At 36.1% G+C, this 26,056-nt stretch overlaps 1 protein-coding gene across 1 annotated transcript in view; it reads left to right on the top strand.

Annotated features, from left to right (window-relative positions):
* B3GLCT (beta 3-glucosyltransferase) overlaps positions 1 to 26,056 on the top strand; it is a 125,560-nt gene that overhangs the window by 51,876 nt on the left and 47,628 nt on the right. Inside the window, exons 5-6 of the mRNA XM_044668277.1 lie at positions 22,623 to 22,699; positions 23,446 to 23,557. Coding sequence (XP_044524212.1) covers positions 22,623 to 22,699; positions 23,446 to 23,557 — 189 coding nt within the window. The remainder of the gene's footprint in view (positions 1 to 22,622; positions 22,700 to 23,445; positions 23,558 to 26,056) is intronic.

Raw genomic sequence — 26,056 nt, 5'->3', positions numbered from 1 at the left:
TGAATAGGCTGGAAGATGAAATTGTTTCCTAGCCTACTTTCTAGGATTGGGAGTAATAGAGAAGGAACTCGTATTTGTCTATAATATCTTATTGTGTCCACATGACCCCAGTTAGTAAGTGGTGGGAAAATAAGCTTGCTCTGCAAATCAGATTCAAATTCTAGATTCCCCTAAGAATATTCAGGAAGACTCATTTGCCCATTTCCTCTGATGCTCATGATACTCGGAGGCAGTGCTCCTCCCCAGATGTTCAGGCATTGGTCTAGGATGTCCTGCTTCTCTTTGTTGTTTACCCTCAGTAGTATGTTCTTTCATGAGCTCTGTACAAGCTCCAGGTCAGAAGCCCTTCTTGTGTCCTGTCAATGGTACTTCTGTGTTTGTCTATTATATAATAAATGTAATAGCTAGTATTTATATAGTGCTTTAAGGTTTGCAAAGCACTTTATATATGTTGTCTCATTTGATAATTTTTTTTATAGAGAAGGAAAGGAAGGAAAGAGAAGGAAGGGGAAAAAGGGAAAGAAGGAAGGAAGGAAGAAGAGAAATAAAGAGAGGAAGAAAAAGGATAGGGGAAGAAAGGAAGAAGGAAGGGAAGGAAGGAGGGAGAAAGGGAGCAAAAGAAGAGAGAGTACTTACTATGTGCTAAGGATAAAACTAGATGTAAAAAAAAAAAAAAGATAGTCGTGGCCTTCCAGGAGCTTGCATCATAATGGAGGGGGGCGGTGAGGAATGATGGTACCCTGGGGGAGCATGATTTTGAAATTCAGAAACTGGAGTGATTGGAGCTGGGGGCTGATCTGAGCCTCTTTTCCAAATGGAGACTCCAGAAGGAATTCACAGTGGGAGAAGGGGGAGAGACTTACAGAGGGATATTCCATGGCTGAGAAGGCTACAGGCATGTTTGGATGTTTCCGGGTGATAACAGCAGTAGAGCTATGATTTTGAAATCCTTAAGAGGGGAGGGCATAAAGGGCCATTGTTTGAGTGTATCCACACCCTGGAGCAAGTATTACCATAGCCTAGGCTGTATGTACATCTCTGTCTGTGGATATGTTGGCCACTATGTTTGGAGGAAATTACTTTGTAGATTTTATATTGCTAGAGAAATGTGTTTTTAAAGTATTTATATAAATTTCAACACTTTGGAACCCTAATATGATCTTGATTCTTATTATTTGAACTTTTTAAAAAAGTTTTTTATATTTATAAAAAAGTTTCTAATATTAATTTTTTGGTGAGTTTTCATGTTTTATATGTCATATAAAACCAGTTTATCATTGCCTCCATAAGTCAGAAAGCATTTTTTTGAGTGTGACTTCTGTGTTATATTGGGGTTCAGAAGCTCCCTGTAAGACAGAAGACACTTCTTTTGGATCTGTCAAACCATTTGTCCAAGGTCTCCCCTGTGAAGTTATGTCATTTTTCCTCTAGCCTTAGAATACTCCTTGTCTAACCCCAACATAACAATAAACATATAGTAAATAGTTTGGAACATATTGGTCAACAGACTATGGAAGTCATTGCTCTCTTACAAGGAGGGTCAAGGAATTTTATGTAACCATGCTCATCTTTGTGGGCTGGGGGAGAAAAGATAGAACACAGTATATGGAGGTAGTATGCTATTTTGAGAACCTTCAACTTGGCTTAGTATAGTGGACTGTCTAGTTGGAAAGACCGAGGACAACAAGGTGGTTTAGTGAATAGAATGTTGGGCCTGGAGTTAGGAGGATAGAGTTTAAATGTAGCCTCAGACATTTATTAGCTGTTTAACTGAGAGCAAGTCACTGTTTGCCTCAGTTTCCTCATTTGTAAAATGGGGATAATGATAGTACCCATCTCTCAGGGTTGTTGTGAGAATCAAATGAGATAACATTTATTAAATGCTTAACACATAGTAAGCTGGGCATATAAGTGCTATATAAACATTAGATAGTGTTATTGTTATTCAGATCTTGCTTCTGGTCAAAATTGACTGTGGGACCTGGGCAAGTCACTTAAAATCTCTGCCCTGGACAGCTTTCTCTAAGATTATAAATTTCATTGCAGGTCTTAATATGTATTTGTAGAGGAAATGTCATATAGGAATGGAATCACTGGTAAAGAACCCCTTTACCCAATAAATCAGGGGTTCTTACTCATTATTTTTTGTTATTATGGACCCCATCAGCAGTCTGTTGCATCCTGTGGACTTCTTATGAGAATACTGTTTTTAAGTAATTCAAAAAAAATGTTAAATTTCAGTTAGAGGTTAGTAAAAATAAAGAAATATCTTATTTTTTCTCATTCAAATTCAAGAACTCCTCCCCCCTAGTCCTTCCACAAGCACCCCTAATGTTTAGAAGCTCTGGCATAAAGGTATAAATAGAGTAATATTATCACAAAGAGAGGGTGATGTTTTACTGAAGGATTAATTTTGGATTGGAAGCAGAGAAGTAATTCAGGGTAGAGGGAGTACTTGGAGAAAAAATGGAGGTAGGATTTAAGGAATCAGACATTATTTTGCATTATTAGCCTTTACTGAAAGACCTGAAATATGAGGGTAACCAGGAATTAGTCATGTGTAAACTTCTTGTGCATCCAAATAACAATGTATGTGTGTAGGAATTTAGCTAGATTCAGGGGAGGCTTTTCAAAGGTTTGGTTAGAACTTGTGAAAACAGTTTGTTTCACATTTTTATGGATGATGCTATTAGTAAGAATATGTGCAGCTGCTTTAGACAAAACAAAAACAAACAAACAAAAAGGCCCACAGCTTTTGACATTGAGTGGCTGATTAATTCCTGTTCCTATGTGCCATGAATGTCCCTTGTCCAAACACCTGGCCAGATTACATCCTGACTGATGAGGTTCCCCTTTGTACCTGGTCTTGGGAAATTTTAGACAAAAGCATCTTCCCAAGGGCAGAGCTCTTGGCTTATCAGTTACAGTCCTCATTACTATCTGCTAGCATGACAAGGAAGCAACAACAACAACAAAACCATGCAGAATCAGATTGCCTTCCATAGTCTATTTTTATTATTTCTTGGCAACTGTAGGAGATCTCCCAAAGAAAGGTTAATGAGATGAGTGTGACTCACTGCTTTATCCTTTACAGTCTTTCTACTTAACTTCTCTTTTTAGGTGAAAGTAATTAGTTGCATAAGAATTCATAAAAGAGTCCCTGTTGATAATGAATGATGGAGAAGAGATATGTCCTAATTCTGAGAGTTTGTTGATAAATTAGTAACAATCCTATGCCAACAGAAAAAAGACAATTTAGCCCCAGAATTCTGAACTAAAAAACTACCCTTTTTAGAAGGTTTCTTGAAATCATTGAAATTCTGATTGTGGTTTGGCCAGATCCAAAAGGTTTTTCTACATTCTATTTTTTCTCCCCCTGCTTTCAAGAAGCTTACTTAGGGAATGATTTCCTATAGTTACACTGGCTTCAGTTGCCATCATATAAACACAACACCTAGGTCTGGTTGAAAGGTCTTTAGTGAGCGCATGTAAGGAGGGCTTCTCTGACTCCCACTAATGAGAGGAAATGATTCCACTGCATACCCCATTGTCTTATTGAAGAATATATTGATAGAATTCTTGGCATTTATTCCAAAGTCAGTTCAAATTGTATTTGTCAGTCCAAAGTAATTCTAAAGTAGATTTGTATAATACCTACTTTATTCTTTAAGAAAAAATAACTTGAGTAAAAAATTGGGGGAACAAGGCCATTAAGATCTTCCTTAACATGTAAACCTTACCTTGCTAAAGGAAACAAAAGTTAAATGTTGGCTTACTTAGAAATGGTTACATCAATTTTATGTTTCCATGAAATAAACTAGTTGCCTATTTTTTTTTTTACAACAGAGCAATTTCTTTTAGCTGCAAGAATTCTCATCTACCATTTACATAGTTTTTTCTTAGTATATGCTTTATCTAAGCATTAAAATGTCCATGTTAGTGCTTTTACCAAAATGAAACACATTTCTTATGCATCTCATTTTTATCCATTACAGTATATTTTTCCTTTTTCAAAAAAACATCTGTTTCCTCTTCCATAATTTTTTAAAAATTTTAGACTGTAGTCATACTTTCATTAAAGTATATAAATTCCACACAAGGCACAGGAATTCTAGATTTTTTTCCCCCATCTCCTCCGTTCCTTTAATCTCAGTGTTTTTCTTCTTGCAGGATCTATTCCAAGATTTGAAATAAAAGGTTTTTTTTCCCTTTTGGAGTTGTAATAAATTATAGTCTCATTAAAGTTTGTGATCATCATTATTAAAATAGTAGATTATTAGTCCTAGGGATATAGGGCTATAAATAGTAGGTTCTCAATAAATGTTTATTGAACGAATACCAAATATATATATATATATATATATATATATATATATATATATATATGATGTGGTGGACAAACTATGGAACTCAGAGTCAGAAAGACTTGAGTTCAACTCCTACTTCTGTAACCATGTGACAAACAGGGTTAAGAGACTTACCCAGGGTCACATAGCTACTAAGTGTATGAGGCCAGATTTGAAATCTACCGAACCACCACACTGCCCTGATTTACTACTTGGGAATTAAGGAATTAACAAATGATACAAATAGGGTTTGATCTACTGATTTACTGTTTTGTTGATTGTCTAGTATTTAGACTTAAGAAAGTGATAGTGTATATGTTAATAATGCAGATGAAAAGTATATCATGCATACATTTTTTGGAGAGATGATTTTAATATATTTTAATATTTATCAGAATACTTCAGTGCTAGAAGATTTGGCAACAGATTGGATAAGGTGGGAGGGGCAGAGTGTGAGATGGTTAGGAAGACATCTAGATGGGAACTCTGGGAGGGAGGTTAGGACAAGAGGAGGGCTTGAGGGAAAGTGAATAATTAGTTCAGTTTGGAGTATGTCGAATTTAAGATGTCTACAGGCTATCAGCCTGGAAGATCTAAAGGGCAATTGTAGATGCAAGTCTGGAGATCAGTAGAGAGTTTACGGCAAGAGAAGTAGAAGCATCCACATAGAGATGGTAATTGAATCCACAAGAGTTGACAAGATCACAAATGAAATATTATAAAGAAGAGAGAGGACCAACCACAGAACTTTGGAGGACACCCATCTTTAGATGACATGACCTGGTCAAAGATATAGCAATGGAAACTAAGGAGAGGTTAGACAGGTAGGAGAACCAGGAGAGAGTAATGTCATGGAAACATAAAGAAAAAAGGACGTCAAGGATAAGAGGGTGATTAATAATGTCAAGTCTGCAGATGGGCCAAGGAGGATGAGAATTTAGAAAAGGCCATTAGACTTGGCAATTAAAAGATTGTTGATTACTTTGGAGAGAACAGTTTTGGCTTAATGATGTTGTCAGAAGCCAGACTGTAGGTTACAATGCATCATCTTATTTGGTCCTCATGACAATCCTTGAAGTTGGTAGGACCATTTTACAGATAAGAAATTAGTATCTCACAGAACCAAGACTTAAAACAAAAACCCTTAAAATAAAATACAAGGTAACGTTTTTCTAGTACTAGAAAACATATTCGAGGATAGCAAGATGTCAAAAAAAGGCATTAGTAATTAAAGAAAATGTGAAGATATTTCTTCTTAGGTAACTTCAGTTAACTCAAGTCTTTATTTTTTGGTAGCAATGAATAACCTGGCATATCTTAAATAAAAGTCTGAAAGACTAATGGCAACTAATAAATGTCAGAAACAAATGAGGAACAGCATATTATAAACATCTCTTCTAACTCCTGGAAGAATTAGCCTTTTCCTAAATGATGAGCAAATTATAACATTAACCAGATGCTAACTTTTACTATATGTTTTGGGTCAGAAATTTGAATATGCCTCATAATTATGTGTTTAGGCCATTCAGTCTGGCCAGATGGTTCTATTGCAGCTGGAATCAGTCTTGAAACTGGACTCATTCTTCTAGAAAACTGATGCAATACATTCAATATTGAAGAATTATGGGGCAAAAGCCCCTGCTATTTTATCACACTACTGACTGAATAACAAAACTGATTTAAACTGAATGTAAGTTAAGTTTTGGACTATATTGGACTTTAGATGTAAGAGATGGGTAAGTCAAAAACATGAGAAAATAGACTATTAACAAGAAGTAATAGTCAAGAGCAGAGAGAGGGTATATAATTAATTTAGTCAATTCTAGCCAGCTGCAGAGTGACTAAGATAATTCAGAACCATTTTCTCAGGCAGAGGAGAAGAAATGTACAGTATATTAAATGTTTAGCTGTTAAGTTCCAAAACTGGTTCTCCAAATCACATCATTTTGTGATTACATTTAACCTGTTGATGACATTTTTTACCCTCATTTTTTATAAAAGTAAGAATATTGGGATTTATCATTTATTCTCTTGGCATTTTGAACTATGAATGTGTTTACCAGTGTTGAGCAATGACATCAAAGGGGCCCACTCTTCCCAGAGAATAGCAACAATCCCATCTCAATGGTATTAGTCTCATTTTTTAAAACAAGTAAAGAAAGGAGGGTACAAAAAGACTAGGTTAGATTAATCAGTGTCACACTTTTGACGTTGGCCAGGACTGATTTGTAAGAGCAGTGTATTTTTTTTTACCATGTCTTGCAAAGTATGTTATGATGAAAAAAACTCCTGTCTTCTAAATGGAACTATTTGGAAACCCATGAACTAGTTTGTCTAAAAATTAGCTGTTTGATAGAATCATTTGTTAGCTTGAATAAGACCTCATGCCTTGATCATAAGATAATTGTTGCTGTTCATTTGTTTCTGACTCTTCATGATCTTATTTGGAGTTTTCTTGGCAAAGAGACAAGAATGGTTTGCCATTTCCTTCTCCAGCGCATTTTACACATGAAGAAACAGAGGCAAAGAAGATTAAGTGACTTTCCCAGGATCTCCCAGCTACTAAATGTCTGAATCTGGATTTGAACTCAGGAAGATGAGTCTTCATGACTCCAGGCATGGAACTTTCCTGCCTGTATAAAATAGTAGAATAGAGTAATATTGACTAAAATTTCCTCCAGGGCAGTTTTTACATACCTGTTAAATTGAAACTTTCTTCTTTATTAATAAGCACTAATGGCAGTCGTGATAATGGAAGATTTTAATTCAAAAAGACAAATAGGCAGTTGACATAAATTGGATAAATTGGCTCCTGGTTCATTTAGTTGATTTTCTTTGCTAGTCATCTGTCTCCACATTGATCTTTGGCCATGACATGTCCATTTCAACTAATTCCCACTAAACAGTGACTGTTGATCAGCAATTTTGTTTCCTCACATGGAAAACTAAGGACTTAGGTGATGTTAGATCACTTCAAGTTCCAAACCAAAAAGGTTATTGAATGAAAGCAACACAGACACAAGCTAAGTTTAAATTAACTAATTTTTGAGGAAAAATAGTTTGTGGAAGGGAAAATAGACTATGGGGAATACAGAGATGAAAGTAATGCAAGACCACAAGCCACAACAATCATAGATGAAAATATCATACTTCTGAGTGATTATGTAAAAGAAGAATGAAAAGGACAATTCATTCAAGGCCAGTGTTGGGACATCCTCATTTTCAGATCATATGTAGTCTTTGGAGTTCCATTTGACAAGAATTAAAATGCATTGTTGTATTAAAAAAAAACCTCACTAACCCCGTCATTGAACATCTTCAAGTTGAAAACAGGAAGTATAGGTATAACTTACTCATTTGTGACTTGTTAAAGGACATCAGTTATGATGTCACTATAAATGTCTTTTTTAAACATTTATTTTATTTTTTACATGTAAATATAATTTTTAATAATCATTTTCTGACATGTTTCTCCTTCCTTCTCACCTCTGCCCCCTCCCTGAGATGTCAGGTACAATGATAATAGATTATACACATACTATCATGCAATACATATTTCTATGTTCATGTGAAAGAAGACATATTACTTATACAAAAAAAAAACTCATGAAGGAAATAAAATAAAAAAATGGTATGCTTCAGGTCATCAGTTCCTTCCATAGCAGTGAATAGCCTTTTCATTATGAATTCCTATAAATTGTCTTGGATTCTTGCATTGCTGATAGTTAAGTCATTCACAGCTGATCATCATACATTATTTCTGTTGCTGCATATCACTATTAATTCTAAGAAACCAATACTAACTTATTAGAATATGTTTTGTGAGGATATGAAATGCAGAAGTCCAGAATTACTCTGGGCCAGGCCCTGTGCTAAGTGCTGAGATTACAAATACAGTCAGAAAGAATGACAGTCATGGCCTCAAGCAGCTTATATTCTATTTGGGGAAGACAGTGTATAAAGAGTCGCTGAAAAGGTATTTCAGGGCCCTCTGTCTATTTGGAGATTCTGTCATCTAGTCAGAGGAAGAGGTGCAAGGGGTAGATGGTACTTCACTACGATAATTCCAGACCCGGAATGAAGTGCCAAGATGAAAAGGTTTCTGGGATGTGGTAAAGGAAGGAATGTCTGTCCAAAAGCATGCATTGACAACCTACTTGTGTCAGTTACTAACCTAATTACTGGGGATACAAAAAAGGCAAAACCAGTAAATAAAAAATAATCCCTGCTCTCGAGGAGCTCACAGTCTATTAGGGGGAAATGGTGTGCAAACAAGATACATAAACTATTTACAAACAGGAAATATATACACAGGGTTCATTGAAGCTAATCTTTTGATTGGGTTGAGATTCGAAGGAAGTTAGGGAAGGTGGGAAATTAGCTTTGGAGAGCAGGCACTGAAAATTCCTGGTGTCTAAAGATGGGATATCTTGTGGAACAGTGAAGAAACTAGTTTAGAAAAAAAAATTGCCACAATTTTTTGAAGAAATTGCAATTTGGGGCAATGAAGTTACACAGTGGGTAGAGAGCTAAGCCTAGAGTCAGGTCAACTCATCTTCTTGTTCTAATTTGGTCTCAGACACTAGCTATGTGACCCTAGATAAGTGATTTAACCTCGTTTGCCTCAGTTTCCTCATCTGCCAAATGAGATGGAGAAGGAAATGACAAACTACTCCAATATCTTTGCCAAGAAAACCCCGAATGGAGTCATGAAGAGCCAGACATGACTGAAACAAGTGAATAACACCAAGTTGAAGAGCATTTCTGCAGTAATGATAAGGTTTTACCCTAAGAGCATTCATTTTGGAGAAAGTTCATGATGGCGTTCTTCATCTCCTGAAATTATATTATGGTGTTTGGGGGTAATTTTCCAAACAAATGTGTGTTATCTGAATTTATTTTGTATATTAGTTCTTCTTTTCCCAAACACAAGATTTTAAAAGAGTCTTTTAAAGTTCATTAAGGGCATTTAGGTGGTGCAATGGATAGATTACTGCACTTGGAGAAAGGAATACTAGAGTTCAAATCTGACCTCAGACACTTAACTAGCTGTATGACTCTGGGCAAGTCACTCAGTCTCTCTATTCCTCAGTTTCCCTATGTATAAAATGGAGATAATAAAAGCACCTACTTATCAGGACTGTGAGGATCAAATGAGATAATATTTGTAAGTTTTTTTGGTAAATTTTAAAAAATATTTTAATAATTTTTTATTTTTAGAAAAATTTTCCATGGTTACATAATTCATGTTTTTATTTTACCCTTTACCCCCTCAACCCCACTCCCTCCCCTCTCACTGTAACTAACTTGAATTTCCACTGATTTTAACATGTTTGGTCAGTCAAGACTTATTTACATATTATTGATAGTTACATTGGTGTGGTCTTTTCGGGTCTACATCCTCAATCATGTCCTCATCAATCCAGGTGTTCAAGCAGTTGTTTTTCTTCTGTGTTTCCACTCCTGTAGTTCTTCTTCTGAATGTGGGTAGCGTTCTTTTCCATAAATCCCTCAGAATTGTCTTGGGTCATTGCATTGCTGCTAGTACAGACATCCATTACATTCAATTTTACCACAGTGTATCAGTCTCTGTGTACAATGTTCTTCCGGTTCTGCTCCTTTCACTCTGCATCAGTTCCTGGAGGTCATTCCAGTTCACATGGAATTCCTCCAGTTTATTATTCCTTTGAGCACAATAGTATTCCATCACCAACATATATCACAATTTGTTCAGCCATTCCCCAATTGAAGGGCATACCCTTGCTTTCCAGTTTTTTGCCACCACAAAGAGCACAGTTATAAATATTTTTGTGCAAGTCTGTTTATCTATGATCTCTTTGGGGTACAAACCCAGCAATGGTATGGCTGGATCAAAGGGCAGGCATTCTTTTATCGCTCTTTGGGCATAGTTCCAAATTGCCATCCAGAATGGTTGGATCAGTTCATAACTCCACCAACAGTGCATTAAAGTCCCAATTTTGCCACATCCCCTCCAACATTCATTACTCTCCCCTGCTATCATTTTAACCAATCTGCTAGGTGTGAGGTGGTACCTCAGAGATGTTTTCATTTGCATTTCTCTAATTATTAGAGATTTAGAACACTTTCTCATGTACTTATTGATAGTTTTGGTTTCTTTATCTGAAAATTGCCTATTCATGTCCCTTTCCCATTTATCAGTTGGGGAAAGGCTTGATTTTTTTTATACAATTGATTTAGCTCCTTGTATATTTGAGTAATTAGACCACTGTCAGAATTTTTTGTTATAAAGATACTTTCCCAGTTTCTTGTTTCCCTTCTGATTTTAGTTGCATTGTTTTTGTTTGTACAAAAACTTTTTAATTTAATATAATAAAAATTATTTATTTTACATTTTGTAATTTTCTCTGACTCTTGCTTGGTTTTAAAATCTTTCCTTTCCCAGAGATCTGATAAGTATATTATTCTGTGTTCACTTAATTTACTTACAGTTTCCTTCTTTATATTCAAGTCTTTCACCTATTCTGAATTTATCTTGGTGTAGGGTGTGAGATGTTGATCTAAACCTAATCTCTCCCATATTGTTTTCCAATTTTCCCAGCAGTTTTTGTCAGATAGTGGATTTTTGTCCCAAAAGTTGGACTCTGGGTTTTGTAAATCTTAAAGCATGATATAAGTGCTAGCTATCATATTTTCCAGAACCACATTCTGTAGAAGTATGGTATATTATACAGAAGCATAGTCAATCTCCAAAATATTTAATACTAGTATAGGTTTATGTAGTCAGAAAATATTTAATAAGTTATTCAATTGAGCCAATTAAGAAGGCAGTAGTTTGAAGCACTTTATCTAAAATAAGGGGTTTAAACTAAGTGACCTCTAAGAGTCATGCCACCTGTAGAACTGTGATGCTATGTTGAACTCTAAAGTATCATACATATGTAAACTCTAATTGTTTTTAACATGTTCATGCTTCCATTTCTGTTTTTGAAAAAGGGAAAGAACCTTGCTCTACCACCTCTTGTATATGTTGAGAATCAGGGCTATAAAGTGCTTTCTGGGCAGGTAGGTTGTAAAGTGGATAGAGTGCCAAAAGTGGAGTCAGGAAGACTCATCTTCCTAAGTTCAAATCTGTTCACAGACTCTTATTTAACTATGTGATCCTGGGCAAGTCACTGAACCCAGTTTGCCTCAATTTCCTCATCTGTCAAATGAGCTGGAGAAGGAAATGGCAAACGATTCCAATATTATTTCTGCCAAGAAAATCCCAAATGGGGACATGAAGAGTCAAATACTACTAAAGAACAACTTAACAACAAATAAAATGCTTGAAAGAAAACTCTCAAAAAGAAAATAGAAAGTGGTTGATGGTACATGTTACTCCTCTTCCATTTTACTGTTTCAATTCTTGGTATACTCTCAGAATTCACCACATTGCTACTTGGAGTTTAAAAGCAAAATCAGTCATCTGAAGTGCTTTGTTCAACATAACACACTGAGAAAATACTCATCATTATTCAGGTTATCGGGTCCGCAAAATTATTTTTTTCTTCTCATTGTTCTTCTGGCAACTGAGACCTTCTCTCTTCTGGCTTCTTTCTGATCCTTCCAGAGAACTGTTTGATTGATTGTAAGTCAGAATGGAATTGTATTAAATTGAGACATTCATATGCTACTAGTAGAAAATCCAAGAGAATAGGCAAGGTATTTACCCTTGGTGCTAATAACATTTGGCCTTGGGCAAGCCTGGCTGTTCTGTTGTGATAATCTGTATCCCACTGGTACACTCAGCTGCTCTTATGTAGACTTCAAAGAGAACAAACCCTGAGGCTGACAGGGGCAAAGCCCAGAAGTAGAAATTAGGAGACAGACCTCTTTCCAGAAAGCAGAGCAGCCTCAGATCTCACCCTAGAGGTAAATGGAGGTGGGGTGGGGGGAAGAGAGAGATAGAGACCGAGACAGACAGAGTGTGTGTGTCTGTGTAAGTCTTCTGTATGTCCTTGAGCAAGACACTTCCTAGACTTCACCTGTGAAATGAATGAATTGAAATAAATGACTTTAATTAAGACCTTTAAAAAAATTTCCAAAATCCCATGATTTTATGAAATAATGAATCATTTGCCTGGCATGTTCTTTCTTATATTGTAAAGAGGGCTTATTGCAGGCTGTAGGAAGGAGTCTGACACAATAGAACCATCCTTTGTAATTGAGTAAGAGTTTAAATGGCCAGGAAATATAAGTAACCCTGTCTAAGCCATATCGATATTTTGGATAACTAGAAGAGAACTGTTAAGAGTCTTCAGACTTGAGAGAGAAGTATAGGGTGAATGGGTAAGGTTGGGTAGTATTTGTTTAGACAAACTTTTTTTTGTTGTTGAAATTTGTAGATTAAAAATAAGCCCCAGAGAAATGAGAAATTTGACTCAGCCTGCTCCCCTTGCCCCCACCCCCCACCCCGCTTCCTTGTCTTCCACGTTGCATAAAATGTTTCATCTCCTTTTGACTTGCTGTCTGATAAGGGATCATGTTTGGGTCCTGGGACTTTAAAGGTAGGCAAGGTTGAAGGAAAAGAAATTATATAGATCCATAGGTTCTTTTTTTTTTTTTTTTTAAACCCTTACCTTCCATCTTGGAGTCAATACTGTGTATGGGCTCCAAAGCAGAAGAGTGGTAAGGGTAGGCAAGGGGGGTCAAGTGACTTGCTCATGGTCACACAGCTGGGAAGTGTTTGAGGCCAGATTTGAACCTAGGACCTCCCGTCTCTAGGCCTGGCTCTCAATCCACTGAGCTACCCAGCTGCCCCCAGATCCATAGGTTCTTAATGTGTTATCCCAGCTCTCAGTGGTCCTGATATCCTTGCAGGAGATCCTGTAAATCAAAACTGTATTCATAATAATGCTAAGAATAACTTGTAATGTGGTAAATATTGATAGATTCAACCCATATAAACCCAAACTCTTTGGGGTAGGGGTCCTCAATAATTTCAAAGAGTGTAAAGGGGTCCTGAGACCAAAATGTTTGAGAATCATTAGTGTAGAAGTTATGGTCCAGGACACACACAGCTACTGCTAAAAATAATAGTGTAGATTCACAGCTGTGTGACCTTGAGTAAATCAGTTCATCTTTGCATTCCTTAGTTTCCCCAAATGTAAAATGAGATTAAACTGATCTAATGCCCCTTCTAGATAGATCTATCTGTAAGTCTGAAATAATTTTGTGTTCTTTAGTCAAGATCTAAGGGCAGGTCAGCAATACAGTCCAGCATATATATCTTTCTCAGGAACATATACAACCCAAGGGAACATAAATTCAGATATAAAAGGAAGTGACAATTACAATAATAACTCTAATCATAATTCCTATATATGTAGCATTTTGGTTGTTGAAGAAAACAGATCAATGATAATTCTGTCCCCTGAAATTTCAAATCTGACAAAAACAATTTAACACTAATTTAATAACTAAGCATTCTAAGTTTAGAGTAAAAGTAAGATGCCCCATGCTTTCTGGCATGACTCTCTGCCTCCAAGATAATTTCAGTTTCATTTATAGGAATCTTGGACAAAATAGAATCTGGATTAAAATTCCAAAAAAAGTTGAGTAACCAAGATCCACCTAATTCATCTTGGACCATTTCTCTTAATTGATATCTAGAATTTAGAATAGAAGAAAGAGCGGGAGCTTCCCTTTCAGTGAAAGAGGGCACTTGCTTATGTGGGTATTCATAATTATAACTTTAGAGGTTGAAAAAGCCATCATCTTTTCTAGAATTAAGTTAATCTCTTGATCTCTTTCCCCAAGAAAGACTATAACTTTTGATTAATCCACTTCCTAAAGGGGAAATGCATAAAAAAGGATTTTAGGCTGAAAATATAACTTCTTAATATTCCTAGGAACTAAAAAGGAGTTTTAAAATATGCTTCCAGAGGGTTTATGTTTATATTTGTACACCTATGCAAATGTGTGTGTGTGTGTGTGTGTGTGTGTGTGTTTTCATTAGAGGCAGCTAGGTAGTACAATGGTTAAAGCACTGGGACTAGTGTCAGGAAGACTTTTAGTTCTTTGAGTTCAAATCCATGTGGGACCTTGGGCAAGTAACTTCACCCTGCTTGCCTCAGTTTCCTCATCTAAAAAATGAGCCAGAGAAGGAAAGGGCAAACCACTCCAATATCTCTGCCAGGAAAACCCCAAATAAGGTCACAAAGAGTTGGACACGCTGAAATGACTGAATAATACATACATACATGCATATGTTTATACATTTTATATTATATGCATGTACATATAAAATCTCATTTGAAAACCACTTAGAAATATGATATTGCTTCATCTAATGATTTCTCATTCTACTCTTCCTCAAGGGAAAGGAGCATGGATTAGTTCTGGAGTCAGAGGACCTCAATCCAAATACCACCTCTGACCCTTACTGCCTGTGGAAACTTGGGGAGATCCCTCCACCTCCTTGAGCCTCGGCTTATTCTTCTGTAAAATAAGAGATGTGGTTTACATGATCTCTGGAGTCTTTGACAGCTCTAGATCTCTAACCCTTCAAGAACAATTAATCTTGTCACAACAGTGTTAGGATTTACTGTGTAGAACTAGCAAAGGAGGTCTTCTTTTACTCTTACTTTTATGCTGTTGGTCACAAGCAACTGTCATAGGAGAGGTTGATAGAATTCTCAGGACTATTCCTACAATGAAGCAGATCTGACCTACTTATAAATGTAACATGTGTGTAATATAAAGATATTAGATTTTAAAAAATGTGTTCTAGAACTTTGCAAAGGATGTTGGAATTGGGAAGTTGGGAAATCTAGTGTTCAGTCCTGGCTCCCTTAGTGTCAGTCAGTCAGTCAAACAATAAACATTTATTAAATGAATGCTGGACCTGGAGTCAGGAAGACTCATCTCTCCGAGTTCAAATCTGGCTTCAGATACTTACTAGCTGTGTAATGTCAAGCAAGCCACTTGACCCTGTTTGCCTCAGTTTCTTTATCTAGACCAGTGATTCCCAAAGTGGGCGCTACCACCCCCTGGTGGGTGCTGCAGCGATCTAGGGGAGCAGTGATGGCCACACTTTTTTTGTATTACATTCTATTCTGAGTTCAATAAAAAGTTTCACAATTTCCAGGGGGCGCTAAGTAATATTTTTTCTGGAAAGGGGGCGGTAGGCCAAAAAAGTTTGGGAAACACTAGATCTAGACAATGAGATGGAGAATGAAATGGTAAACCACTCTACTCTCTTAGCTAAGAAAACCCCACATGGGGTCATGAAGAATTGGACACTGAAATGACTAAACGACAGTGACAAATACGCTAGTGATGAGGATACAAATATGGAAAAGAAAATCGGCTCTTGGCCTCAAGGAGCTTGCAATCCATTGAGGGAAGAGAACACACAAAATGGGGTATCATTAAATGTTATAAATTCAGTCTTACCCCTTTGGGGCCTTATTTTCCTACTCTGGAAAACAAGGCACTTGAATGGGATGACTTCCAAGATCTCCTGCAACTTTCCTTTGACATGTCATCATTCAAAGAAAAGTTCTTCATATGATTGATCACATGGGTCGATGGGGATATGATTGGGGATGTAGACTCTAAACAATCACTCTATTGCAAATATTAATAACATGGAAATAAGTCTTGATCAGTGACACATGTAAAATCCAGTGACTTGTTGGCTACAGGAAGGAGGAGAGAGGAGGGAAGGGAAAGAACATGAATCATGTAATCATGGGAAAATATTCTAAATTAAATTACATTAAATTAAAGACAACCAACAACAAAAAACCAAATAGATGTTCTTCAGAATGGGGCTAGCATGGATATAATCTTTTTAATTATCTTCTGAACCAGTTGGGAGTCACATAAGGAAAGCATGCCCACTAGTTTCCTTTCACACCCTGTTTTTGGCAGGACTAAGTTACTCCTCACAACAAGAGTTGTTCCACAGCTTTGTCTGTACCCTTAAGTTTTGGTTCTGGACGGCTTGGCGACCCTGGCACTCCCAAGAAAATGGGAAAGACATTTTCATTCTTTAAAAACAGACATTTCATCCCCCAAAAGGCCCCTCTCAAGAAGGATGACCTGGGAGTCAAGACCTGAGACATTATTGGAAAACAGTATGCGATAAACAGTCCAAATAGAAATAATGAAAGCTTTATGCTGAATGTAGTATAAGCAATTGGAAAAAAAGTACTGAGCACACAATATAGGCCCAATTAATAATCATGGATTAGTTTTAAAAGCCAATACAAATACGAGGTGCTATTATCATCACTGTGTAAGAATTCTTATTGTAATGATTTTTAGTTTTTTAATTTATTTCTGAATATATAAGATTTGAAGCTTTTTGATTGGCATGCAGATAGCTTCTTTCTGCTATTTCCAATGAAAAATCTTTTAAAATCTTTATTTTCTGTATAAGTACATCGGCTAGACATACAGGCAGGCAGGTAGATGGCACAGTGACTTACCTTCTTGAGTTCATTTCTGGTCTCAGATGTTTACTAGCTGTGTGGCCCTGGCCAAGTCATTTAACCCCATTTGCCTCCATTTCCTTATCTGTAAAATGAACTGGAGAAGGAAATGACAAACCTTTTGGTACCTTAATCGGGTCACAAAGAGTCACAAATGACTGAAAAATGACTGAACAACAGAATCAAGTACATCATACATTTACCCAGTGCCTTACAGATTAAAATTAGCAATATTTTAGCAAGAAGAATTAAAGATTATAATCTTAGATTCTTTTCTGCCATACATTTCTATATTATGATTTGTTACTCTTGGAATTGTTGGTCACTAGAATCACAGATCACCCTTGATAAATGAGATCCCTCAGTTTCCCCTCTTTAGGCACCAGTTAATCAATTGGCATTTATTAGGGTATTTACTCCGGACAAGTACTGTGCTAAATGTTATGGTGTAAAAAAAGAAAATATGAACTATTGAGAACCAGGTCTACAGATAGGAGATCCTGGGTTCAAATCTGGACTCAAGACATTTCTTAGCTGTGTGAGCCTGGCCAAGTCACTAAACCCCCATTGCCACTCTTCTGACTTGGAACCAAAACACAGTATTGATTCTAAGATGGAAGGTAAGGGGCTAAATTTAAACAAACAAACAAACAAATAAATATATGTGTGTGTGTATATATATATATATATATATATATATACATACATCTACAAGATATATCCAGAGAAGATGGATGATAACCTTAGAGGAGAGGGCACTAGCATCTGGGAGGTGAGGACTGAGGAGAGGCTTCCTGTAGGAGGTGGTGTTCCAGCTGAATACTGAAGGTAGTCTGAAATCCTGAGAGGCCTGGATGAGGATGGAGAGCATTGCAGACACGGGGGACAGCCAATGAATGCTAACGCATGCCAGTGAGAGACTGGAGATAGAATTTGTGCCAGGACTGCATTAGATTCATAGAGGTGAACAGAATGGTGCAAAATTGGACATGTCAGAAAGATCCAGGTTGCAAAGAGAATTAAATGTCCATCATAGGAGTTTTTGTTTGATCCTGGATACAATAAATGGAGAACCACTAGAGTTTATTTAGTAAGGAAATAGGGGGTATGATAGGGTAGGAAAAAACCATTTTGGTAGCTCAGTGAAGAATGGATTGGAGGAGAGAGAAACATCAATTAGCAGTCTATTGCTGTAGTTCAAACACAAAGTAATAAGGGCATAAACTAGGGAGGTCACTCTGTAAGCAGACAGGGGAACTTACAGGAAAGCGATTTGGAGACAGGCTTGTTTGAGTTTCCAGATTTAGAAGGGAAGCAGGGACCAATCTAGATGTGCTTTCTTGATTGACAGTAGGTCATTTCTGTTTGGGTGGTTTTAAAAGAGTTTTGTGTGAGTGGCAGCTGCCAAAGCTGGAATGATTTACTTTTCCCCAGTACTTACATTTTCACTCTTAAAAAATATTTTACTGATGCTTTTTTTATACCACCTTTACTTCCCAATGCCTGCTCTCTCCCAATAGAACCATAGCTTTAAAAAAAAAGAGAGAAAAACAGGCAACACTAATTTCCACAGGAAATATAACTAATGCATTCTGTACCCATAGTCCATCTGCATGCTGCAAAAAGGGAAGAAGTTTCATTTTTGACATTCTCAGACTCTTTTTGCAATGTAATTATCATGAAACTTTATTGTGGTCTAAGATATTTGGTACCTCATAGTTCTTTGGAGGTGAGTTTTCAAACGCTATGTATGTCCATGGGGCCCATAGTCTGTCAAATCCTAATAAGCTCCTTCACACATTTGCTAAAATAATCTGTAAGAGAGCAAGTTACTCCCTTGCTCAAAAATCATCAGTGTCTTCCATTTGCCCCTAGCTTAAACCTCTAGTTTGGCATTTATGATTCTCTGCAATCTGGCTTCAATTGCTCTTTCTACCCTCATTTCATATCATTTCTTTTCACCAAAACCACCCTGGATAACTAGCTGTTCTTTAAATTCATTATTCCTTCTACCTCTTTCTTTGCCCAGGTTCTGATTCTTAGCAAAAGAGCTTATAAATTACCATTTTTTCACTGCATATTGTGAGTGAGCATTTTCATTTTATGATTGTTTTAAATAAAAAATACAGAAATAAACTCAGTGTAGCACCAGATTAAAGACCTTCTTTGTTTGGCATTGAGTCAAATATCACAAACGTTTATTCAAATAAAACAGTCCAATAATTAAATTGATGTATTAGCATTATATTGTGTGAAATGTCTTACAAGCCGTAATATATTTAATTTTAAAAGTTTATTTATTTTATTAATACAACTTATTTCCAACCATCTTCCCTTCCCCATACCACAGAAGGCATTATTAGGCAAACAAATATGTACATATAGATTATGTCTGTTGTGTTTTCCACTTCTCAGTTCATTCTCTGGAGGTAAACATTCACCAGTTACTCTTCAAATATTAAATCTGTAGCTGTATATGATATTCTCTTGGTTCTAATAGTTCTACTCTTTATTATCTCATGTAGTTCTTTACAAGTTTTTTAGAAAAATGAATCTGTTCATCATTAGTGTAGTAGTATTTCATCACAATCATATACCACAATTTGTTTAGCCATTCTTCAATTGAAGGGCATCCCTTCTATTTTCCAGTTCTTTGCTACCACAAAGAGAACTGCTATAAGTATTTTGGAATATATAGGTTCTTTTCCTTTCTTCCCTAAATGGACCTAACAATGCTATTGTGAGGTCTAGGGATATTCACAGCTTCATAGATCTCTGTACATAATTCCAAATGGCTCTCTAAAATGGTTAGATCAATTTTCAGTTCCACCAACAGTATATTAGTGTGTAACTTATTTCGTTAAAATATTATTTATAATTGACAAAATTTATAAAATAAAGAAATATAATATGAAGACTGACAGATGATAATAAGCACATAAGGTCTTGCTGTATTTTATTTAATAAGAAAATATGTGCTATTTTATAATGAGTTTTATAATTTTATATTTAGAGTTCATAATTGTAGAGTAAAATTTTATATTCTGTAACTATATAAATTATATGTTTTAATCTGAGTGTTTTTTGGGGAAAAGTTATCATAAAAACATATAATAAGTCTAAAAGTTTATTATGAGTAATATGTTAAATTACCTTGTGGATTCACAAACCCAACAATTGTTCACAATTGTTCTTGTTGTTGAGAGTGGTTTATGTTGTAAAAAATGTTGGGAACCTTTATTCCAGTGCTCTCAGCTTGAGCATCCATTCTAGTATATTCTTTTCAGTATCAATTGTCAGTTAATGTCATCAATCCACTATTACGATAAGTAGCTCCTTTTATTCAGGACACGGTGCTCAGTGGGCTGACCAGATAGACTGAGTCAGTCCAGCTACTCACTCCTTAGGCTGTACTGGGACCCCAGTGTAAGCTCTGACTTGGACACAGGTCCTGAATCTCTAGGATCTTGCTCTTCTGACCTGAAACAAGGCTTTGGCCATCTCTAAGACTCTTTTACCCAAAAGCAGAACAAATAGATTCATCTGAAACAAAAACATCCTTCCTCCATTCATGACCAGTTTGTGGGTCCCTGGAGGGAGCATAGGATGTTGGGGCAATTTTTCTTTTCCCACCTGGAGGCTTATAACCTTCATTAAGATGAAGGAGCATTGAGGAATGGCTTCCTGCAGAAGGTAGGACTTTAGCTAAAACTTGAAGGAAACCAGGGAAACCAGGAGGAAGAAATGAAGAGGGAAAAACAGATTGGACATGAGAGACAATTTCATTTAAAATCAACAAGATGGTCAGTATCACTGGTTCACAAAATACATAAAAGGAAGTAAGGTTTAAGAGGTCTAGGAAGTGGGGAGCTAAGTATTTCAGTGAATTGAGAGCCAGGCTGTGTGACCCTGGGCAAGTCACTTAACTCTGTTGCCTACCCTTATTGTTCTTCTGAAATGGAACCAATACACATTTTCCTAAAATGGAAAGCAATGTGGATTGTTGTTTTTTTTAGTCTAGATGGGAAGAACCAGGTTATGAAGTTCTAAAAGCCAAACACTGGATTTTCTATTTGATCTTGGAAGTAATAGGAAGTCACTGGAGTTTCTTGAGTCAGATTGGATTTTAGAAAGGTCAGTTTGTCAGCTGATGGGTGGGAGGCTAGATTGGAGTATGGAGAGACTTGAGACATGAGGGAGACCAACCAGCAGGCAATCGCAAGAGTTCAGGAGCACAAGAAAGATTGCAGTGTTAGAGGGGAGAATGGGACATGCACAAGAGATATTATATACATGTCTAAATGACAGGGCTTGATGACTAATTGGATTCCTGGTAGGTGAGAGAGTGAGTGGTGGAGAATGGAACTTAAGTTGAGAACTGAGGGATGTTGGTGATACTTTCCACAGGAGTAGGAAAGGTAAGAAGAGGGGAGAATTTGGGGAAATGCTGGTTTATCTCTTTCTTTTCTAGACTTAAATGTTGGTTCATCTTAATCTTTGACCACTCTCGTGTTAATTTGTGCAATGATGCTGAAGTAGCTGCTATGTAGAACAATGAAGCAAGCTTCATTTACTTTTTTTTTTTTAAAACCCTTGTACTTCAGTGTATTGTCTCATAGGTGGAAGATTGGTAAGGGTGGGCAATGGGGGTCAAGTGACTTGCCCAGGGTCACACAGCTGGGAAGTGGCTGAGGCCGGGTTTGAACCTAGGACCTCCTGTCTCTAGGCCTGACTCTCACTCCACTGAGCTACCCTGCTGCCCCTTCATTTACTTTTAAATCTCCAGCTTTGTCACAGTCATCCTTTTCTTCTGAAAATAATTCAAACTATACAACCTGCAAGGTTGGATTGATAATTTGTTCTGTAATGATGATACGCTTGGAAAAACTGGATGTTTATCATTTCACCTTCCTGAGTATAATGATTAGAAGAACATATTTTTATAGCCTGTATAAAATTTGTGGCAATAAAATGTATTGGGAGGGCTACAGAATGCCAGTAATGAAACACCAAGTCTGTTCATTAGTCTTCTAGGAAGTTTTATGATAAGATCAACAGACTTTTAGTCTCTTATTATAGTTGCTTAAAATAGAAGGAAATAGTGTTATATCTCCAAAATGAAAACTGTTCACAAATACAACTAAAAATAATTACATATATATGTATGCATGTATGTATGTATGTATGTTTGTATTTTTCTGGCTATTGGTGTGTGTTACCTGAAAACAACTACTGTTTCTCTACCAATGCATTACAATTTAGAAATCCTACAGATAGTGTCTATCCTCCCCCTCTCATATTAGCCCTAAAATTAGCTACCTCACTGTCTGAATATTTAAGGATTTCTATATTAGTTTATGAGGTGAACTTATACTTATTTGTTCTTACATATATATTCTTATAGAATAGTTTGAGTTCTCTCTTTGAAAGGATTTTTTTTCTTCATAGGATTAATTTTTGTTTGGCTGTAGCCCTCAAGCAACCTTTCCTTTTTGTGGCCCTTTCTCCTTCCCAACTCTATCTTGAATTTTAGTTTAGGGAAATCATCAAAGGTTTCCCTTGGATATACTTGGTTAATGTTTCATTGGCCAGATGGAGGGAACAACACACATTTGATTGGAGACAGCTCATTTCCTCTAGATCCTAAGGACAGAGGGGACCTTGACCCAACCTTTGAGGCATTAAAATCACCCTTCTCAAGAAAGACTTGTGTTTAAATGAAGTGGGTATTTAATCTTGTAATGGCCATGTGTTTTGACTTATTTCTCTCTCTTGTTTATTTATTGATTGATTTTTCCTTTATTGTGTGTTTTAGGAGCTCCCCAGAGTTCTTCTTGTTCATCTGCTGGATAAGCATGAAGGAGCCTGGACCATACTTCCGTTATTACCTCAGTATGTGTGAAAAATTCTTTCTGAATTACTGACATCGCCACCTGAATGTACTCATGTTACTTAGTTTTCCTTGCCAGGAGAGTGCTGGGTGCTTTTCTAAATTACAGTGCCTTGGAAAGTTTTTTTTTTCTTTTTTCTTTTCTTTTCTTTTTTTTCTTTTTCTTTTTCTTTTTTTTTTTTTTGCTTATTACAGCATTATAAACTATATTTGTTGGGAACTGCTAGGGAGCTCAGTGGATTGAGAACCAGGCCTCAAGATGGGAGGTCCTGGGTTCAGATGTGGCCTCAGGCACTACTTATTTGAGTGACCCTGGGCAATTCACTTAATTCTAATTGCCTAGGCCTTATAGCTCTTCTGCCTTAGAACCTATACTTAGTATTGATTCTAAGACAGAAGGTAAAGGCTTAAAAAAACATGACTATATTATTTTAAAGGCTGATTTTGAATATAAGGAAAACTATTTAAATTAAAAATACAATTTATTTCCAAAGGTAAACAAATGAGCTTCAAATTTGAGTATGTGAACCTTCTCTTTTCTGCTTTCTGAGGGGTTTTAAGGGAAAGTGACTTTGAAGACTGATAAGGTTTTCAGGCTAGATTCTTTTATTCATTACAGACCATTGTGTAAGAAAATGAAGAATATAAGGCTTTTATCATCACAATCTTCCATTTCCCATTCACAACTTTATGGCTTTATGATAAATCCAATTCGGAGAAGGACTTATTATTAACTATTTCTTTTTAGTTTTTCCACAACATTTAGCAGAAACTCATCATGGATTTTCTTCTGTGAAGAAGAAACAAGAATACACATTCCAAAGCTCTTAGAAACTCTGGGAAGATATGACCCATCTAAGGTAAAAGAAGATTGAAATGCTAATATTAAGCCTTTAGGGGAAAACCTTGAAGAAATTTAATATTTATTAAAAGGAATGGGAAGCTAGTAAATAACACTTCTAAAAGATTATTTCAAGTAGTAAAGAAATGGAAATAGTAAATGTGTAAGTCCAGAGGCTATGTTGTTAGGGTTTCTTTATAAAGAGCTGCTTCCAATTTGAACATTTCCTTTTGTGGTTTATGGCTTAGGAAATGAGAGGCCTTATCTGAGCCCTGATTTTTAAACAATGAAAGGCATATTAAAAATGTATTAGCCATTTGGGAGGGTTAAACAAACGAAGTAATCAGAGTTAAGAAATCATCTACTTAGACATAAAATGGATTATTTCTTTTTTTTGTAGTCAGTGAGAGCATGGTAATTTAGTCTTCCTAGTTCCATTAACTTTATAATTTTTACATTTTTTTCTATAGATATCTTTTCTTTGGTAGATAGTGTTCTAATTGACTGCAGTAAGTTAACTCCCAATAGTTTGGAGCTAGGAAGACCTGAATTAGAATCTGCCTCAGACATTTAACTATGTAACCCTAAGCAAGTCATTGAAATTCTCATATTCTCATTTTCCTCGTCTATAAATAGAGATAACAATAGCACCTACCTTATATTATTGTGAGGATATAAAGAAATTAATATTTGTAAAACATTTTACATATGTTAAAGCTATAGAATGATAACAGTTAACATTCACATAGCACACTTTTTGAAAAAAATTATTTACTTATTTTTTAATCAATTACACATAATAACAAATTTCCACATAAGTTTTCCAAAGTTAGATGATGCAAATTGTCTCCCTCCCTTCCTTCCCTCCTCCCTCCTGGATCTGGCAAGCAATACAGTCTGGGTTATACATGTGCAAAACATATTTCCATATTGTTCATTTTTATAAGTGAATAATCTTGTGAAATAAAATCCCAGATAAACAAGCGAAAAATCATATACTTTCACCTGTATCCTGACTCCAACAGTTCTTTCTTTGGAGGTGGAGAGCATTCTGTCATAACACATAGCACACTTTTAGTTCCTAGTAAGTGTTTAATAAATACTTCTTCATTGAGGCACTTAAGGCTTGCCATGTGCTCTCCACCCTTTGATGTTAGCTGTTATTCTTCTTCTTCTTATTATTATTATTCTATATCTTAACCTCAGTTAAGATCTCAGGAGCCATACTCAGGTATCTTTAAGTCACCACCATCCTGTGGGGATCTCTCTGGGAACAAACTAAAATGAGTCCAAATCCCACCTTCAGCCTTGCTCTTTATACACTAAGCCACCTCATTGCCCATTTCTTTATCATTCTTCTAATTTTAGTGTCTTCTTAGTTGTAGTCAATCCAACCTGGTAATCACAACAGTCAGCTGAGCAAGCTGTCCATTCTAATAATAAATTCCTCAAAGAGGAGAAGAACCATCATCAGGATGTTCAGACCAGTCAAGCCAGTCCACTAGCAATCATGAATCCAGTGAGATGGTGTCATCAAATTGAATTTGCTTGGCACATTTCCATTGGTTTTCTATAACCCGTTTTCTTATTTTAGAAAATATAAGAATTTTGGGAGTTTTTTTTCAGTCCCATCTGATTCTGTGTGACCCCATGGACTTCTTGTCCAGAGGATTTTCTTAGCAAAGACACTGGAGTGGTTTGCCATTTTCTCCTCCACTGTGTCCCCATTCTATAAATGAGGAATTGAGGCAAATAGAAGTTAAGTGACTTGTAAGTATCCGAAGTCAGATTTGAACTCAGATCTTCTTGTCCTCCAAATCTGGTGCTCTATCTACTGTACCACAATTATATTAATTATTATATATTATTATATATTATTATAATATCATAAGTATTATAATTGCTATTATAATAACCAATATTCATAAAGTGCTTACTATGTGCTGAAAACTGATTGGAACTAGTTACCTTATTATATACAATAATAATAACTAGCATTTATGTAGTACTTACTTTGCACTGAGTACTTTACAATTATTAATTTTTTTGATTCCTAAAATTCCTTATTAGATTCCTTAGGGACCTAAAAAGTAGGTGTTATTATTATCCCCATTTTACAGATAAGAAAACTGAGTCAAACAGAGATGAAGTGATATTTCCAGGGTCACAGCTAGTAAGTGCTGGACAGTGAATTTGAACTCAGGCCCTCCTGACTCCAGGCCCTGTGTTTTAACATGAAGTATTAATATATAGAATTTTAATAAAGAAAATTAATTCTAAGTCCCAGATACAATTGCTAGGCCTTGGGAATATAGAGAAAAAAATGAAACTTCCCTGCCCTGAAGAAACTTATACTCTTATCTGGGAGACAACGTAAGAATATACAAAATAAATATTACATAATTTGAAGGGAGTAGTACCAATCAGTCTCCATGTGCCATGAAAGATGGGCTTTTCTGTTTTATGTAAAGTTTTTGTTATGTGAGATGCCCTCTTTGGCTAGTTAAAAAAAAAAAAA

The sequence above is a fragment of the Gracilinanus agilis genome, chromosome 3 (assembly GCF_016433145.1).
Source record: "Gracilinanus agilis isolate LMUSP501 chromosome 3, AgileGrace, whole genome shotgun sequence".
In the NCBI taxonomy this organism is placed as follows: Eukaryota; Metazoa; Chordata; class Mammalia; order Didelphimorphia; family Didelphidae; genus Gracilinanus; species Gracilinanus agilis.
This window is presented reverse-complemented; position numbering and strand designations above follow the sequence as displayed.